We start from the raw sequence: 20,134 nt of genomic DNA on the forward strand, positions 1-20,134 counted from the left end.
TTCCGATCTACAACCATATCCTGACACAGTGACATCAAATCCAAACATAGCCACATACTCTACAACCATATCCTGACACAGTGACATCAAATCCAAACATAGCCACATACTCTACAACCATATCCTGACACAGTGACATCAAATCCAAACATAGCCACATACTCTACAACCATATCCTGACACAGTGACATCAAATCCAAACATAGCCACATACTCTACAACCATATCCTGACACACACAACTATAAAGGGGAGTCTAGGGAAGACATGATGCAGGTGTAGGTGGTATTAGGGAGTTAGCTGGGTGTTACAGGGGAATGTAACTAAGATATTATGTAGGCAGTATGAGGGAATTAGTTGGATGTTGCAGGGGAATATAGGGGAAGACATGATGTAGGTGGTATTGGGAAGTTAGCTGGGTGTTACAGGGGAGTGTAACTAAGATATGATATAGATGGTATTAGGGAGTTAATTGGGCTTTGCAGGGGAGTATAGGGGAAGACATGACATAGACGTAGGTGGTATTAGGGAGTTAGCTTGGTGTTTCAGTGGAGTGTAGCTAAGGCAAAACGCAGATGTAGGTGGTATTAGGGAGTTAATTGGGCTTTGCAGGGGAGTATAGGGGAAGACATGACGTAGACGTAGGTGATATTAGGGAGTTAGCTGGGTGTTTTAGTGGAGTGTAGCTAAGGCGTAACGCAGGTGTAGGTGATATTAGGGAGTTAGTTGGGCTTTGCAGGGGAGTATAGGGGAAGACATGACGTAGACGTAAGTGGTATTAGGGAGTTAGCTGGGTGTTACAGGGGAGTGTAACTAAGATATGATGTAGGCGATATTAGGGAGTTAGTTGGGTGTTGCAGGGGAATATAGGGGAAGACATGACGTAGACATAGGTGGCATTAGGGAGTTAGCTGGGTGTTTCAGTGGAGTGTAGCTAAGGCGTAACACAGGTATAAGGTAGTATTGAGGAGTTAGTTAGGTGTTGCAGGGGAGTGTAGCTACGACATGATGTAGGGGTATTAGAGAGTTAGTTGGGTGTTTCAGTGGATTGTAACTAAGATGTAACAGGTGTAGGTGGTATTAGGGAGTTAATTGGGTTTTGCAGGGGAGTGTAGCTATGACATGATGTAGGGGGCATTAGGGAGAAAGATGGGTGTTTCAGTTGAGTGTAGCTAAGGTGTAACACAGGTGTAGGGGGTATTAGGGAGTTAGTTGGGTTTTGCAGGGGAGTATACGGGAAGACATGACGTAGACATAGGTGGTATTAGGGAGTTAGCTGGATGTTTCATTGGAGTGTAGCTAAGGCGTAACACAGGTGTAGTTGGTATTAGGGAGTTAATTGGGTGTTGCAGGGGAGTATAGGGGAAGACATGACATAGGTGGTATTAGGGAGTTCGCTGGGTGTTTCAGTGGAGTGTAGCTAACATGTAACACAGGTGTAGGTGGTATTAGGGAGTTAATTAAGTGTTGCAAGGGAGTGTAGCTAAGGCATGATGTAGGTGGTATTAGGGAGTTAGCTGGGTGTTTCAGTAGAGTGTAACTAAGGCGTAACGCAGGTGTAGGTGGTATTAGGGAGTTAGGTTGGCTTTGCAGGGGAGTATTGGGGAAGACATGACATAGGTGGTATTAGGGAGTTAGCTAGGTGTTTCAGTGAAGTGTAGCTAAGGCGTAACACAGGTGTAGGTGGTATTAGGGAGTTAATTGGGTGTTGCAGGGGAGTGTAGCTAAGACATGATGTAGGTGGTATTAGGGAGTTAGCTGGGTGTTTCAGTAGAGTGTAACTAAGGCGTAACGCAGGTGTAGGTGGTATTAGGGAGTTAGGTTGGCTTTGCAGGGGAGTATTGGGGAAGACATGACATAGGTGGTATTAGGGAGTTCGCTGGGTGTTTCAGTGGAGTGTAGCTAACATGTAACACAGGTGTAGGTGGTATTAGGGAGTTAATTAAGTGTTGCAGGGGAGTGTAGCTATGACATGATGTAGGGGGTATTAGGGAGTTAGTTGGGTGTTGCAGGGGAGTGTAGCTACGACATGATGTAGGGGGTATTAGGGAGTTAGTTGGGTGTTGCAGGGGAGTGTAGCTATGACATGATGTAGGGGGTATTAGGGAGTTAGTTGGGTGTTGCAGGGGAGTGTAATGACATGATGTAGGGGGTATTAGGGAGTTAGTTGGGTGTTGTAAGGGAGTGTAGCTACAACATGATGTAGGGGGTATTAGGGAGTTAGTTGGGTGTTGTAAGGGAGTGTAGCTACAACATGATGTAGGGGGTATTAGGGAGTTAGTTGGGTGTTACAGGGGAGTGTAGCTACGACATGATGTAGGGGGTATTAGGGAGTTAGTTGGGTGTTGCAGGGGAGTGTAGCTATGACATGATGTAGGGGGTATTAGGGAGTTAGTTGGGTGTTGCAGGGGAGTGTAATGACATGATGTAGGGGGTATTAGGGAGTTAGTTGGGTGTTGCAGGGGAGTGTAGCTACAACATGATGTAGGGGGTATTAGGGAGTTAGTTGGGTGTTGTAAGGGAGTGTAGCTACAACATGATGTAGGGGGTATTAGGGAGTTAGTTGGGTGTTGCAGGGGAGTGTAGCTACGACATGATGTAGGGGGTATTAGGGAGTTAGTTGGGTGTTGCAGGGGAGTGTAGCTATGACATGATATAGGGGGGATTAGGGAGTTAGTTGGTTTTATGTATGATGTTGGAATACATATATATGGAAGTTTTTATGTTACAATGTACCTTGTGTGGCTCAAGATAGTATGACATTATGTGATGATTTGTTTTTTCCTTAATAAAAAGAATTTAAAAAAAAAAAAAAAAAAAAGGGAGTTAGTTGGGTGTTGCAGGGGAGTGTAGCTACGACATGATGTAGGGGGTATTAGGGAGTTAGTTGGGTGTTGCAGGGGAGTGTAATGACATGATGTAGGGGGTATTAGGGAGTTAGTTGGGTGTTGCAGGGGAGTGTAGCTACAACATGATGTAGGGGGTATTAGGGAGTTAGTTGGGTGTTGTAAGGGAGTGTAGCTACAACATGATGTAGGGGGTATTAGGGAGTTAGTTGGGTGTTGCAGGGGAGTGTAGCTACGACATGATGTAGGGGGTATTAGGGAGTTAGTTGGGTGTTGCAGGGGAGTGTAGCTATGACATGATATAGGGGGGATTAGGGAGTTAGTTGGTTTTATGTATGATGTTGGAATACATATATATGGAAGTTTTTATGTTACAATGTACCTTGTGTGGCTCAAGATAGTATGACATTATGTGATGATTTGTTTTTTCCTTAATAAAAAGAATTTAAAAAAAAAAAAAAAAAAAAGGGAGTTAGTTGGGTGTTGCAGTGGAGTGTAGCTAAGGTGTAACGCAGGTGTTACGGTACCAACAGGATACCAAGGGTTAGTACCAGGGAACAATGTCCTGCATAGACAATCAGTACTTCACAACCTCGATCAGTTTCCCTGCAAACATGAGACCAAGCTCCACATTTCAGGTTTAAACAGAATATCTTTATTAAAGGCTGAATGCCTAGTATTTATACAGGTTTTGACCCCAGATGGGGGGGTTGAATATAACCCTGGCTTCAGGTTACAGAGGTCATTGGTTAAACAGTAAAGCAAACATATGAACAATGCATCAAACCTCTAAGAATTGTCTATTCACAGGTAAAACAGATTAACATATTAAGTACTCAGACAATCTGATGTTGGGCAGTCTAGTTAACATAATCACACAAGGACACAATCAGTTTACCCAGACAGACTCCTGAGACACAATCAGATCTGAAACATACATAGAATACATCTTATTACTGAATATAGGAACAGTTCTTATTAGCTATAAAGTCTTTTATGCCCACTTGGCTTATAGAGTCACAATTGCTCCCACAAGGGGCACTCACACCCTGTACCCATCCTGTATTTATGGATACAGGGTGACATAGACATAAGACAGAGTTATGAAAATACATGGGGTGTCCAGCATATAAAATTCCATATTTCCATGCAGTCTCTGGGTATCCTTAAGCCCATGTACCTCCAGCCCAAAGAATGTTCCATAACAGGCCCTCCAATGTACAGTGGAGTTAGTTGGGTGTTGTAAGGGAGTGTAGCTACAACATGATGTAGGGGGTATTAGGGAGTTAGTTGGGTGTTGTAAGGGAGTGTAGCTACGACATGATGTAGGGGGTATTAGGGAGTTAGTTGGGTGTTGCAAGGGAGTGTAGCTACAACATGATGTAGGTGGTATTAGGGAGTTAGTTGGGTGTTGCAGGGGAGTGTAATGACATGATGTAGGGGGTATTAGGGAGTTAGTTGGTTGTTGCAGGGGAGTGTAGCTATGACATGATGTAGGGGTATTAGGGAGTTAGCTGGGTGTTGCAGGGGAGTGTAATGACATGATGTAGGGGGTATTAGGGAGTTAGTTGGGTGTTGCAAGGGAGTGTAGCTACAACATGATGTAGGTGGTATTAGGGAGTTAGTTGGGTGTTGCAGGGGAGTGTAATGACATGATGTAGGGGGTATTAGGGAGTTAGTTGGTTGTTGCAGGGGAGTGTAGCTATGACATGATGTAGGGGTATTAGGGAGTTAGCTGGGTGTTGCAGGGGAGTGTAATGACATGATGTAGGGGGTATTAGGGAGTTAGTTGGGGGTTGCAGGGGAGTGTAGCTATGACATGATGTAGGGGTATTAGGGAGTTAGCTGGGTGTTTCAGTGGAGTGTAGATAAGACGTAATGCAGGTGTAGGCATTCTGTGGTAGTTAACGGTGACGTCCAGGGGGAATAACCCAGCAGTGTGATATATTCCAATCTCTGATGTACAGGTTATGAGCTGTCAGTCAAGTTTAGTTACAGTTGTGTCACACAGGCTTTATAGACCGTGCTTGGTTTTAGTGAATGTGCTCTGTAGGAACACTACAAATCAGGCTACTCCCACACTCACTGCAGAAAGTGCTGACAAATGACAAAGTCAGCAATGTTTTCCTGACTCTCAGACACATTGCCAATCAGACCCTTTTATTTAAATATATGGAAAGCCAGATGGACACTGATGCTGACAAGGCGAAAAAGACAATTTTGTGTTGTGATTCTATGTACACTATTGTGTGTCTATTGCATTTTATTACATCATACAGTGTGTATATTGCCTTTATTACATCACACAGTGTGTATATTACCTTTATTACATCATACTGTGTGTATTACCTTTATTACATCACATAGAGTGTATATTACCTTTATTACATCATACAGTGTGTATATTACCTTTATTACATCATACAGTGTGTATATTACCTTTATTACATCACACAGTGTGTATATTACCTTTATTACATCATACAGTGTGTCTATTACCTTTATTACATCACACAGTGTGTCTATTACCTTTATTACATCATACAGTGTGTCTATTACCTTTATTACATCACACAGTGTGTCTATTACCTTTATTACATCATACAGTGTGTCTATTACCTTTATTACATCACACAGTGTGTCTATTACCTTTATTACATCACACAGTGTGTCTATTACCTTTATTACATCACACAGAGTGTCTATTATCTTTATTACATCACCCAGTGTGTCTATTACAATTATTACATCACACAGTGTGTTTATTACCTTTATTACATCACACAGTGTGTTTATTACCTTTATTAAATCATACAGTGTGTCCATTACCTTTATTACCTCATACAGTGTGTCCATTAACTTTATTACATCATACAGTGTGTCTATTACCTTTATTGCATCACGCAGTGTGTCTATTACCTTTATTGCATCACGCAGTGTGTCTATTATTACATCATACAGTGTGTCTATTACATTTATTACATCACACAGTGTGTCTATTACCTGTATTACATCATACAGTGTGTCTATTACCTTTATTATATCATACAGTGTGTCTATTACCTTTATTACATCACACAGTGTGTCTATTACCTTTATTACATCATACAGTGTGTCTATTACCTTTATTACCTCACACAGTGTGTCTATTACCTTTATTACATCACACAGAGTGTCTATTACCTTTATTACATCATACAGTGTGTATATTACCTTTATTACATCATACAGTGTGTATATTACCTTTATTACATCATACAGTGTGTCTATTACCTTTATTACATCATACAGTGTGTCTATTACCTTTATTACATCATACAGTGTGTCTAATATCTTTATTACATCATACAGTGTGTATTACCTTTATTACATCATACAGTGTGTATATTACCTTTATTACATCATACAGTGTGTATATTACCTTTATTACATCATACAGAGTATCTATTACCTTTATTACATCACACAGTGTGTCTATTACCTTTATTACATCACACAGAGTGTCTATTACCTTTATTACATCATACAGAGTGTCTATTACCTTTATTACATCACACAGTGTGTCTATTACCTTTATTACATCACACAGTGTGTCTATTACCTTTATTACATCACAAAGTGTGTCTATTACCTTTATTACATCATACAGTGTGTCTATTACCTTTATTACATCATACAGTGTGTCTATTACCTTTATTACATGATACAGTGTGTCTATTACCTTTATTACCTCATACAGTGTGTCCATTACCTTTATTACCTCATACAGTGTGTCTATTACCTTTATTACATCATACAGTGTGTCAATTACCTTTATTACATCACACAGTGTACCCATTACCTTTATTACCTCATACAGTGTGTCTATTACCTTTATTACCGCATACGCAGTGTGTCTATTACCTTTATTACATCACACAGTGTGTCTATTACCTTTATTACATCATAAAGTGTGTCTATTATCTTTATTACATCACACATTGTGTCTATTACCTTTATTACATCACACAGTGTGTCTATTACCTTTATTACATCACACAGTGTGTCTATTACCTTTATTACATCACACAGTGTGTCTATTACCTTTATTACATCATACAGTGTGTCTATTACCTTTATTACATCACACAGTGTGTCTATTACCTTTATTACATCATACAGTGTGTCTATTACCTTTATTACCTCATACAGTGTGTCCATTACCTTTATTACATCATACAGTGTGTCAATTACCTTTATTACATCACACAGTGTACCCATTACCTTTATTACCTCATACAGTGTGTCTATTACCTTTATTACCGCATACGCAGTGTGTCTATTACCTTTATTACATCACACAGTGTGTCTATTACCTTTATTACATCATACAGTGTGTCTATTATCTTTATTACATCACACATTGTGTCTATTACCTTTATTACATCACACAGTGTGTCTATTACCTTTATTACATCACACAGTGTGTCTATTACCTTTATTACATCACACAGTGTGTCTATTACCTTTATTACATCACACAGTGTGTCTATTACCTTTATTACATCATACAGTGTGTCTATTACCTTTATTACATCACACAATGTGTCTATTACCTTTATTACATCATACAGTGTGTCTATTACCTTTATTACCTCATACAGTGTGTCCATTACCTTTATTACATCATACAGTGTGTCTATTACCTTTATTACATCATACAGTGTGTCAATTACCTTTATTACATCACACAGTGTACCCATTACCTTTATTACCTCATACAGTGTGTCTATTACCTTTATTACCGCATACGCAGTGTGTCTATTACCTTTATTACATCACACAGTGTGTCTATTACCTTTATTACATCATACAGTGTGTCTATTATCTTTATTACATCACACATTGTGTCTATTACCTTTATTACATCACACAGTGTGTCTATTACCTTTATTACATCACACAGTGTGTCTATTACCTTTATTACATCACACAGTGTGTCTATTACCTTTATTACATCACAAAGTGTGTCTATTACCTTTATTACACCACACAGTGTGTCTATTACCTTTATTACATCATACAGTGTGTCTGTTACCTTTATTACATCACACAGTGTGCCTGTTACCTTTATTACATCACACATTTGTTATCTTTATTACATCACGCAGTGTGTCTATTACCTTTATTACATCATGCAGTGTGTCTATTACCTTTATTACCTCATGCAGTGTGTCTATTACCTTTATTACCTCATGCAGTGTGTCTATTACCTTTATTACATCACACAGTGTGTATATTACAATTATTACATCACACAGAGTGTCCATTACCTTTATTACATCACACAGTGTGTCCATTACCTTTATTACCTCATACAGAGTGTCTTTTACCTTTATTACATCACACAGTGTGTCTATTACCTTTATTACATCATACAGTGTGTCTATTATCTTTATTACATCATACAGTGTGTCTATTACCTTTATTACATCATACAGAGTGTCTATTACCTTTATTACATCATACAGTGTGTCTATTACCTTTATTACATCATACAGTGTGTCTATTACCTTTATTACATCACACATTGTGTCTATTACCTTTATTACCTCACACAGTGTGTCTATTACCTTTATTACCTCACACAGTGTGTCTATTACCTTTATTACCTCACACAGTGTGTCTATTACCTTTATTACATCACACAGTGTGTTAATTACCTTTATTACATCACACAGTGTGTCAATTACCTTTATTACATCACACAGTGTGTCAATTACCTTTATTACCTCACACAGTGTGTCTATTACCTTTATTACCTCACACAGTGTGTCAATTACCTTTATTACCTCACACAGTGTGTCCATTACCTTTATTACCTCATACAGTGTGTCTATTACCTTTATTACATCACGCAGTGTGTCTATTACCTTTATTACATCACGCAGTGTGTCTATTACCTTTATTACATCATACAGTGTGTCTATTACCTTTATTACATCATGCTGTGTGTCTATTACTTTTATTACATCATACAGTGTGTCTATTACCTTTATTACATCATACAGTGTGTATATTACCTTTATTACCTCATACAGAGTGTCTATTACATTTATTACATCATACAGTGTGTCTATTACCTTTATTACATCATACAGTGTGTCTATTACCTTTATTACATCACGCAGTGTGTCTATTACCTTTATTACATCACACAGTGTGTCTATTACCTTTATTACATCACGCAGTGTGTCTATTACCTTTATTACATCATACAGTGTGTCTATTACCTTTATTACATCATACAGTGTGTCTATTACCTGTATTACCTCCCACAGTGTGTCTATTACCTTTATTACATCATACAGTGTGTATATTACCTTTATTACATCATTCAGTGTGTATATTACCTTTATTACCTCATGCAGTGTATCTATTACCTTTATTACATCATACAGTGTGTCTATTTCCTTTATTACATCATACAGTGTGTCTATTACCTTTATTACATCATACAGTGTGTCTATTACCTTTATTACATCACACAGTGTCACTTCTATGCTCCGCCTGCTGAAAGTTGAGAAGGGAAATGAGAGGAACCACATAGAGGGGAGACTGGCTGTGCTTGAAGAGCAGGTAAGTGCTGTCTACCTCACCTGTTTACACTATTAACAATGAAGTCATTTTCCACCTTTATTTTTGTTTGTTTTGTATAATTGTTTTTGTTGTGTGGTTGTTATTGTGGGTGTTGTTGTTGGGTGGTTGTTGTTGTGTGGTGGTTGTTGTTGTGGTTGTGTGGTTGTTGCGTGGTTTTTGTTGTTGTGGTTGTGTGGTTTTTGTGTGGATGTTGTGTAGTTGTTGTGTAGTTGTTGTTGTTGTGTAGTTGTAGTTGTGTGGTGGTTGTTGTTGTGGTTGTGTGGTTGTTGTGTAGTTGTTGTTGTTGTGTAGTTGTTGTTGTTGTGTAGTTGTTGTTGTGTGGTGGTTGTTGTTGTGTAGTTGTTGTTGTGTGGTGGTTGTTGTTGTGGTTGTGTGGTTGTTGCGTGGTTTTTGTTGTTGTGGTTGTGTGGTTTTTGTGTGGATGTTGTGTAGTTGTTGTGTAGTTGTTGTTGTTGTGTAGTTGTTGTTGTGTAGTTGTTGTTGTGTGGTGGTTGTTGTTGTGTGGTGATTGTTGTTGTGGTTGTGTGGTTGTTGTGTGGATGTTGTTGTTGTGTAGTTGTTGTGTGGTTGTTGTTGTTGTGTAGTTGTTTGGTTGTTGTGGTTGTGTGGTTGTTGTTGTTGTTGTGTGGTTGTTGTTATTGTTGGTGTGGTTGTTGTTTAACTGAGGCTATGGGGCCCATTTATCAAGCTCTGTATGGAGTTTGAGGGCCCGTGTTTCTGGCGAGCCTTCAGGCTCACAGAAACACCAGTTATGAAGCAGCGGTCTAAAGACAACTGCTCCATAACCTGTCCACCTGCTCTGAGGAGGAGGACAGACATCGCAGCATTCAGCTGATCGGATCAAGTCAGACAGACACATAATAAATAGGCCCCCATGTGTCATGGGACAATAATCCTGTTCTAGGGTAGTCATGTGTCCAGTATTTTAACAAGTACATGTCCCTAAGTGTTAGATAAATTATGTCTCAATGTGCAAAAATAAGTGATTCACAGTCAAGTTGTTCAAATTGCTACTATTTATGTGTATTACTGGCAAACAAAGAGGTAAAATAATTGTTTTGTGCTTTACTGACAGAGAAAGAGGTGAAATGATTGTTTCATGTGTTACTGACAGAGGTAAAATGATTGTTTTGTGTGTTACTGACAAAGAGGTAAAATGATTGTTTTGTGTGTTACTGACAGAGGTAAAATGATTGTTTTGTGTGTTACTGACAAACAGAGGTAAAATGATTGTTTTATGTGTTACTGACAAACAGAGGTAAAATGATTGTTTTGTGTGTTACTGACAAACAGAGGTAAAATGATTGTTTTGTGTGTTACTGACAAACAGAGGTAAAATGATTGTTTTGTGTGTTACTGACAAAGAGGTAAAATGATTGTTTTGTGTGTTACTGACAGAGGTAAAATGATTGTTTTGTGTGTTACTGACAAACAGAGGTAAAATGATTGTTTTGTGTGTTACTGACAAACAGAGGTAAAATGATTGTTTTATGTGTTACTGACAAACAGAGGTAAAATGATTGTTTTGTGTGTTACTGACAAACAGAGGTAAAATGATTGTTTTATGTGTTACTGACAAACAGAGATAAAATGATTGTTTTGTGTGTTACTGACAAACAGAGGTAAAATGATTGTTTTATGTGTTACTGACAAACAGAGGTAAAATGATTGTTTTATGTGTTACTGACAAATAGAGGTAAAATGATTGTTTTGTGCGTTACTGACAAACAGAGGTAAAATGATTGTTTTATGTGTTACTGACAAACAGAGGTAAAATGATTGTTTTGTGTGTTACTGACAAACAGAGGTAAAATGATTGTTTTGTGCGTTACTGACAGAGAAAGAGGTGAAATGATTGTTTTGTGCGTTACTGACAGAGAAAGAGGTGAAATGATTGTTTTATGTGTTACTGACAGAGGTAAAATGATTGTTTTGTGTGTTACTGACAGAGAAAGAGGTGAAATGATTGTTTTATGTGTTACTGACAGAGGTAAAATGATTGTTTTATGTGTTACTGACAAACAGAGGTAAAATGATTGTTTTGTGTGTTACTGACAAACAGAGGTAAAATGATTGTTTTATGTGTTACTGACAAATAGAGGTAAAATGATTGTTTTGTGCGTTACTGACAAACAGAGGTAAAATGATTGTTTTATGTGTTACTGACAAACAGAGGTAAAATGATTGTTTTGTGTGTTACTGACAAACAGAGGTAAAATGATTGTTTTGTGTGTTACTGACAAACAGAGGTAAAATGATTGTTTTGTGCGTTACTGACAGAGAAAGAGGTGAAATGATTGTTTTGTGCGTTACTGACAAAGAGGTAAAATGATTGTTTTGTGCGTTACTGACAGAGAAAGAGGTAAAATGATTGTTTTGTGTGTTACTGACAAACAGAGGTAAAATGATTGTTTTGTGTGTTACTGACAGAGAAAGAGGTAAAATGATTGTTTTGTGTGTTACTGACAGAGAAAGAGGTAAAATGATTGTTTTGTGTGTTACTGACAAACAGAGATAAAATGATTGTTTTATGTGTTACTGACAAACAGAGGTAACATGATTGTTTTGTGCGTTACTGACAAACAGAGGTAAAATGATTGTTTTGTGCGTTACTGACAAACAGAGGTAACATGATTGTTTTGTGTGTTACTGACAAACAGAGGTAAAAGGATTGTTTTGTGTGTTACTGACAAACAGAGGTAAAATGACTGTTTTGTGTGTTACTGACAAACAGAGGTAAAATGATTGTTTTGTGCGTTACTGACAAACAGAGGTAAAATGACTGTTTTGTGTGTTACTGACAAACAGAGGTAAAATGATTGTTTTATGTGTTACTGACAAACAGGGGTAAAATGATTGTTTTGTGTGTTACTGACAAACAGAGGTAAAAGGATTGTTTTGTGTGTTACTGACAAACAGAGATAAAATGATTGTTTTATGTGTTACTGACAAACAGAGGTAAAATGATTGTTTTGTGTGTTACTGACAAAACAGAGATAAAATGATTGTTTTATGTGTTACTGACAAACAGAGGTAAAATGATTGTTTTGTGTGTTACTGACAAACAGGGGTAAAATGATTGTTTTGTGTGTTACTGACAAACAGAGGTAACATGATTGTTTTGTGTGTTACTGACAAACAGAGGTAAAAGGATTGTTTTGTGTGTTACTGACAAACAGAGGTAAAATGATTGTTTTGGGCGTTACTGACAAACAGAGGTAAAATGATTGTTTTGGGCGTTACTGACAAACAGAGGTAAAATTATTGTTTTATGTGTTACTGACAAACAGAGGTAAAATGATTGTTTTGTGCGTTACTGACAAACAGAGGTAAAATTATTGTTTTGTGTGTTACTGACAAACAGAGGTAACATGATTGTTTTGTGCGTTACTGACAGACAGAGGTAAAATGATTGTTTTGTGCTTTACTGACAGAGAAAGAGGTAAAATGATTGTTTTGTGCGTTACTGACAAACAGAGGTAAAATGATTGTTTTGTGCGTTACCGACAAAGAGAGGTAAAATGATTGTTTTGTGTGTTACTGACAAACAGAGGTAAAATGATTGTTTTATGTGTTACTGACAAACAGAGGTAACATGATTGTTTTGTGCGTTACTGACAAACAGAGGTAAAATGATTGTTTTGTGTGTTACTGACAAACAGAGGTAAAATGATTGTTTTGTGTGTTACTGACAAACAGAGGTAAAATGATTGTTTTGTGTGTTACTGACAAACAGAGGTAAAATGATTGTTTTGTGTGTTACTGACAAACAGGGGTAAAATGATTGTTTTGTGTGTTACTGACAAACAGAGGTAAAATGATTGTTTTGTGTGTTACTGACAAACAGAGGTAAAATGATTGTTTTGTGTGTTACTGACAAACAGAGGTAAAATGATTGTTTTGTGTGTTACTGACAAACAGAGGTAAAATGATTGTTTTGTGCGTTACTGACAAACAGAGGTAAAATGATTGTTTTGTGTGTTACTGACAAACAGAGGTAAAATGATTGTTTTATGTGTTACTGACAAACAGAGGTAAAATGATTGTTTTGTGCGTTACTGACAAACAGAGGTAAAATGATTGTTTTGTGTGTTACTGACAAACAGAGGTAAAATGATTGTTTTGTGTGTTACTGACAAACAGAGGTAAAATGATTGTTTTGTGTGTTACTGACAAACAGGGGTAAAATGATTGTTTTGTGTGTTACTGACAAACAGAGGTAACATGATTGTTTTGTGTGTTACTGACAAACAGAGGTAAAAGGATTGTTTTGTGTGTTACTGACAAACAGAGGTAAAATGATTGTTTTGTGCGTTACTGACAAACAGACTTAAAATTATTGTTTTATGTGTTACTGACAAACAGAGGTAAAATGATTGTTTTGGGCGTTACTGACAAACAGAGGTAAAATGATTGTTTTGTGCGTTACTGACAAACAGAGGTAAAATTATTGTTTTATGTGTTACTGACAAACAGAGGTAAAATGATTGTTTTATGTGTTACTGACAAACAGAGGTAAAATTATTGTTTTATGTGTTACTGACAAACAGAGGTAAAATGATTGTTTTGTGTGTTACTGACAAACAGAGATAAAATGATTGTTTTGTGTGTTACTGACAAACAGAGGTAAAATGATTGTTTTGTGTGTTACTGACAAACAGAGGTAACATGATTGTTTTGTGTGTTACTGAGAAACAGAGGTAAAATGATTGTTTTGTGCGTTACTGACAAACAGAGGTAAAATGATTGTTTTGTGTGTTACTGACAGAGAAAGAGGTAAAATGATTGTTTTATGTGTTACTGACAAACAGAGGTAAAATGATTGTTTTGTGTGTTACTGACAAACAGAGGTAAAATTATTGTTTTATGTGTTACTGACAAACAGAGGTAAAATGATTGTTTTGTGTGTTACTGACAAACAGAGGTAAAATTATTGTTTTGTGTGTTACTGACAGAGAAAGAGGTAAAATGATTGTTTTATGTGTTACTGACAAACAGAGGTAAAATGATTGTTTTGTGTGTTACTGACAAACAGAGGTAAAATTATTGTTTTGTGTGTTACTGACAGAGAAAGAGGTAAAATGATTGTTTTGTGTGTTACTGACAAACAGAGATAAAATGATTGTTTTGTGTGTTACTGACAAACAGAGGTAAAATGATTGTTTTGTGTGTTACTGACAAACAGAGGTAAAATGATTGTTTTGTGTGTTACTGACAAAGAGGTAAAATGATTGTTTTGTGTGTTACTGACAAACAGAGGTAAAATGATTGTTTTATGTGTTACTGACAAACAGAGGTAAAATGATTGTTTTGTGTGTTACTGACAAACAGAGGTAACATGATTGTTTTGTGTGTTACTGACAAACAGAGGTAAAATGATTGTTTTGTGTGTTACTGACAAACAGAGGTAAAATGATTGTTTTATGTGTTACTGACAAACAGAGGTAAAATGATTGTTTTGTGTGTTACTGACAAACAGAGGTAAAATGATTGTTTTGTGTGTTACTGACAGAGAAAGAGGTAAAATGATTGTTTTGTGTGTTACTGACAAACAGAGGTAAAATGATTGTTTTATGTGTTACTGACAAACAGAGGTAAAATGATTGTTTTGTGTGTTACTGACAAACAGAGGTAAAATGACTGTTTTGTGTGTTACTGACAGAGAAAGAGGTAAAATGATTGTTTTGTGTGTTACTGACAAACAGAGGTAAAATGATTGTTTTGTGTGTTACTGACAAACAGAGGTAAAATGACTGTTTTGTGCGTTACTGACAGAGAAAGAGGTAAAATGATTGTTTTGTGTGTTACTGACAAACAGAGGTAAAATGATTGTTTTGTGCGTTACTGACAGAGAAAGAGGTAAAATGATTGTTTTGTGTGTTACTGACAAACAGAGGTAAAATGATTCGGCTAGATTACGAGTCTTGCGTTAGCCTTAAAAAGCAGCGTTGAGAGGTCCCAACACTGCTTTTTAACGCCCGCTGGTATTACGAGTCTGGCAGGTACAGGTGTACCGCTCACTTTTTTTCCGCGACTCGAGGCTACCGCAAATCCCCTTTCGTCAATTGCGTTTCCTATCTTTTTAATGGGACTTGCCTACGAGTCTTGGAAGAAGTGAGCGGTACAACCTCTCCTGTCAAGACTCCTACCGCATTTAAAAGTCAGTAGTTAAGAGTTTTATGGGCTAACGTCGTAACATAAAACTCTTAACTAAAGTGCTACAAAGTACACTAACACCCATAAACTACCTATTAACCCCTAAACCCAGCCCCCCCACATCGCAAACACTTAAATAAAGTTTTTAACCCCTAATCTGCCGACCAGACATCGCCGCCACAATAATAAATATATTAACCACTAAACCGCCGCACTCCTGCCTCGCAAACACTAGTTAAATTTTATTAACCCCTAATCTGCCGTCCCTAACATCGCCGACACCTACCTACATTTATTAACCCCTAATCTGCCGCCCCCAATGTTGCCGCTACTATATTAAATGTATTAACCCCTAAACCTAAGTCTAACCCTAAGTCTAACCCCCCCTAATTTAAATATAAATTAATTAAAACGAAATAAAATTACTACAAATAAATAAATTAATCCTATTTAAAACTAAATACTTACCTATAAAATAAACCATAAGATAGCTACAATATAACTAATAGTTACATTGTATCTAGCTTAGGATTTATATTTATTTTAACTAGGTACAATAGCTATTAAATAGTTATTTACTATTTAATAGCTACCTAGTTAAAATAATTACAAAATTACCTGTAAAATAAATCCTAACCTAAGTTACAAATACACCTAACACTACACTATTATTAAATTAATTACCTAAACTACCTCCATTAAACTAAAGTACGAAAAACAACAAACACTAAATTACAGAAAATAAAAAAATAATTACAATTTCTTTAAACTAATTACACCTACTCTAATCCCCCTAATAAAATAAAAAAGCCCCCCAAATTAATAAAAATCCCTACCCTATACTAAATTACAAATAGCCCTTAAAAGGGCCTTTTGCGGGACATTGCCCCAAAGTAATCAGCTCTTTTACCTGTAAAATAAAATACAATACCCCCCCAACATTAAAACCCACCACCCACACACCCAACCCTACTCTAAAACCCACCCAATCCCCCCTTAAAAAAACTAACACTACCCCCTTGAAGATCACCCTACCTTGAGACGTCTTCACCCAGCCCGGCACAAGTGGACCTCCAGAGGGGCAGAAGTCTTCATCCGATCCGGGCAGAAGAGGTCCTCCAAGCGGCAGAAGTCTTTATCCAGGCGGCATCTTTTATCTTCATCCATCCGGAGTGGAGCGGGTCCATCTTCAATCTAGTCGACGCGAAGCATCCTCTTCAAACGAAGTCCGATCGAAGAATGAAGGTTCCTTTAAATGACGTCATCCAAGATGGCGTCCCTTGAATTCCGATTGCCTGATAGGATTCTATCAGCCAATCGGAAATTAAGGTAGGAAAAATCCTATTGGCTGATGCAATCAGCCAATAGGATTGAGGTCGCATTGGAACAGCCAATAGAATGCGAGCTCAATCCTATTGGCTGATTGGATCAGCCAATAGGATTTAACTACAATCCTATTGGCTGATTGGATCAGCCAATAGGATTTTTCCTACCTTAATTCCGATTGACTGATAGAATCCTATCAGCCAATCGGAATTCAAGGGACATCATCTTGGATGACGTCATTTAAAGGAACCTTTTTTCTTCGCTTGGACTTGGATGCTCCGCGTCGGCTAGATTGAAGATGGACCCGCTCCGCTCCGGATGGATGAAGATAGAAGATGCCATTTTCAGGGCAATGGGGAGCTTAGGTTTTTTAGATAGGATTTTATTTGGGGGGGTTGGTTGTGTGGGTGGTGGGTTTAACTGTTGGGGGGTTGTTTGTATTTTTTTTACAGGTAAAAGAGCTAATTTCTTTGGGGCAATGCCCCGCAAAAGGTCCTTTTAAGGGTTATTGGCAGTTTAGTTTAGGCTAGGTTTTTTTTTATTTTAGGGGGCTTTTTTATTTTGATAGGGCTATTAGATTAGGTGTAATTAGTTTAAATATTTGATCATTTCTTTTTTATTTTGTGTAATTTAGTGTTTATTTTTTTTTGTAATTTAGTTAATTGTATTTAATTAATGTAATTTATTTAATTGGAGTGTAATGTTAGGTGTGTGTAAGACAGCTTAGGTTTTATTTTACAGGTAAATATGTATTTATTTTAACTATTCAAAGAAAGTGGATAGCAGCACCACCAAAGTAAGAGTTAGAAATCTTTTTTTAAGCCATCATAGCCCAATAAAATGACAACGTTTTGGATAAACAACCTTAATCATGTGAGACATGATTAATGTTGTTTAACCGTTGTTATTTTATTGGGCTATGATGGCTTAAAAAAAGATTTATAACTCTTACTTTGGTGGTGCTGCTATCCACTTTCTTTGAATATTGACTTTTGGAGACTGGGTGCTGGTCTTGGGCAGCGTGCATACCTGCATATATTGCTGAATCCCACATTGGGAGTTACCTTGGTGCTGGAACTTTCTTACTTTATTTATTTTAACTAGGTAGTAAGTAAATAGTTAATAACTATTTACTAACTTGTCTACCTAGTTTAAATAAATACAAACTTACCTGTGAAATAAAATTAAAACCTGTCACCTAGATTTAGAGTTTTGCGGCCAAAGGGGTGCGTTAGCTAAGCATGTTTTTTCCCCCCCGCACCTTTTAAATAACGCTGGTATTTAGAGTTCTCTGAAGGGCTGCGTTAGGCTCCAAAAAGGGAGCGTAGAGCATAATTTACCGCCACTTCAACTCTAAATACCAGCGTTGCCTACGGTAGCGGCCAGCTTGAAAAACTTGCTCGTGCACGATTCCCCCATAGGAAACAATGGGGCAGTTTGAGCTGAAAAAAAACCTAATACCTGCAAAAAATGAGCGTTCAGCTCCTAACGCAGCCCCATTTTTTCCTATGGGGAAACACTTTCTAAGTCTGCACCTAACACCCTAACATGAAACCTGAGTCTAAACACCCCTAACCTTACACTATCGCTAACCCCTACATTATATTATTAACCCCTAATCTGCAGCTCCGGACACCGCCGCCACCTACGTTATCCCTATGAACCCCTAATCTGCTGCCCCCAACGTCGCTGACACCTACATTATATTTATTAACCCCTAATCTGCCCCCCCAACGTTGCTGTTACCTTACCTACACTTATTAACCCCTAATCTTCTGATCGGACCTCGCCGCCACTATAATAAATGTATTAACCCCTAAAGCTAAGTCTAACCCTAACCCTAACACCCCCCTAACTTAAATATAATTTTAATCTAATGAAATAAATTATTTCTTATTAAATAAATTAATCCTATTTAAATTACCTGTAAAATAAACCCTAATATAGCTACAATATAACGAATAATTATATTGTAGCTATTTTAGGATTTATATTTATTTTACAGGCAACTTTGTATTTATTTTAACTAGGTACAATAGCTATTAAATAGTTATTAACTATTTAATAGCTACCTAGTTAAAATAATTACAAAATTACCTGTAAAATAAATCCTAACCTAAGTTACAATTAAACCTAACACTACACTATCAATAAATTATTGAATAAATTACCTACAATTACCTACAATTAAATCAACTAAACTAAATTACAAAAAAAAAAAACACTAAATTACAAAAAACAAACAAACAATAAATTGCAAAAAATAAAAAACGATTACAAGAATTTTAAACTAATTACACCTACTCTAAGCCCCCTAAAAAAATAACAAAGCCCCCCAAAATAAAAAAATTCCCTACCCTATTCTAAAATAAAAAGTTAACAGCTCTATTACCTTACCAGCCCTTAAAAGGGCTTTTTGCGGTGCATGCCCCAAAGTAAACAGCTCTTTTGCCTGTAAAAAAACACAATACCACCCCTCAATGTTACAACCCACCACTCACATACCCCTACTCTAACCCAAACCCCCCTTAAACAAACCTAACACTACCCCCCTGAAGATCTCCCTACCTTAAGTCGTCTTCACTCAGCCGAGCAGCGATGGACCAAAAGAAGATATCCAGAGCGGCAGAAGTCTTCATCCTATCCGGGCAGAAGAGGACATCCGGACCGGCAAACATCTTCATCCAAGCGGCATCTTCTATCTTCATCCATCCAACGAGGAGCGGCTCAATCTTCAAGACCTCCGGCACGGAACATCCTCTTCTCCCGACGACTAGACGACGAATGAAGGTTCCTTTAAGGGATGTCATCCAAGATGGCGTCCCTCGAATTCCGATTGGCTGATAGGATTCTATCAGCCAATCGGAATTAAGGTAGGAAAAATCTGATTGGCTGATTGAATCATCCAATTAGATTCAAGTTCAATCGGATTGGCTGATCCAATCAGCCAATCAGATTGAGCTCATATTCTATTGGCTGTTCCGATAAGCCAATAGAATGCAAGCTCAATCTGATTGGCTGATCCAATCAGCCAATCGGATTGAACTTGAATCTGATTGGCTGATTCAATCAGCCAATCAGATTTTTCCTACCTTAATTCCGATTGGCTGATAGAATCCTATCAGCCAATCGGAATTCGAGGGACGCCATCTTGGATGACGTCATTTA

The 20,134-nt window shown here is 37.3% G+C and overlaps 1 protein-coding gene across 1 annotated transcript in view; it reads left to right on the plus strand.

Annotated features, from left to right (window-relative positions):
• LOC128652765 (transient receptor potential cation channel subfamily M member 2) overlaps positions 1-20,134 on the plus strand; it is a 1,288,705-nt gene that overhangs the window by 844,888 nt on the left and 423,683 nt on the right. The window contains exons 19-20 of the mRNA XM_053705696.1: positions 4,899-5,082; positions 9,376-9,463. Of these exons, the coding sequence (XP_053561671.1) occupies positions 4,899-5,082; positions 9,376-9,463 (272 nt within the window). The remainder of the gene's footprint in view (positions 1-4,898; positions 5,083-9,375; positions 9,464-20,134) is intronic.

This window comes from Bombina bombina, chromosome 3, assembly GCF_027579735.1.
Source record: "Bombina bombina isolate aBomBom1 chromosome 3, aBomBom1.pri, whole genome shotgun sequence".
In the NCBI taxonomy this organism is placed as follows: domain Eukaryota; kingdom Metazoa; phylum Chordata; class Amphibia; order Anura; family Bombinatoridae; genus Bombina; species Bombina bombina.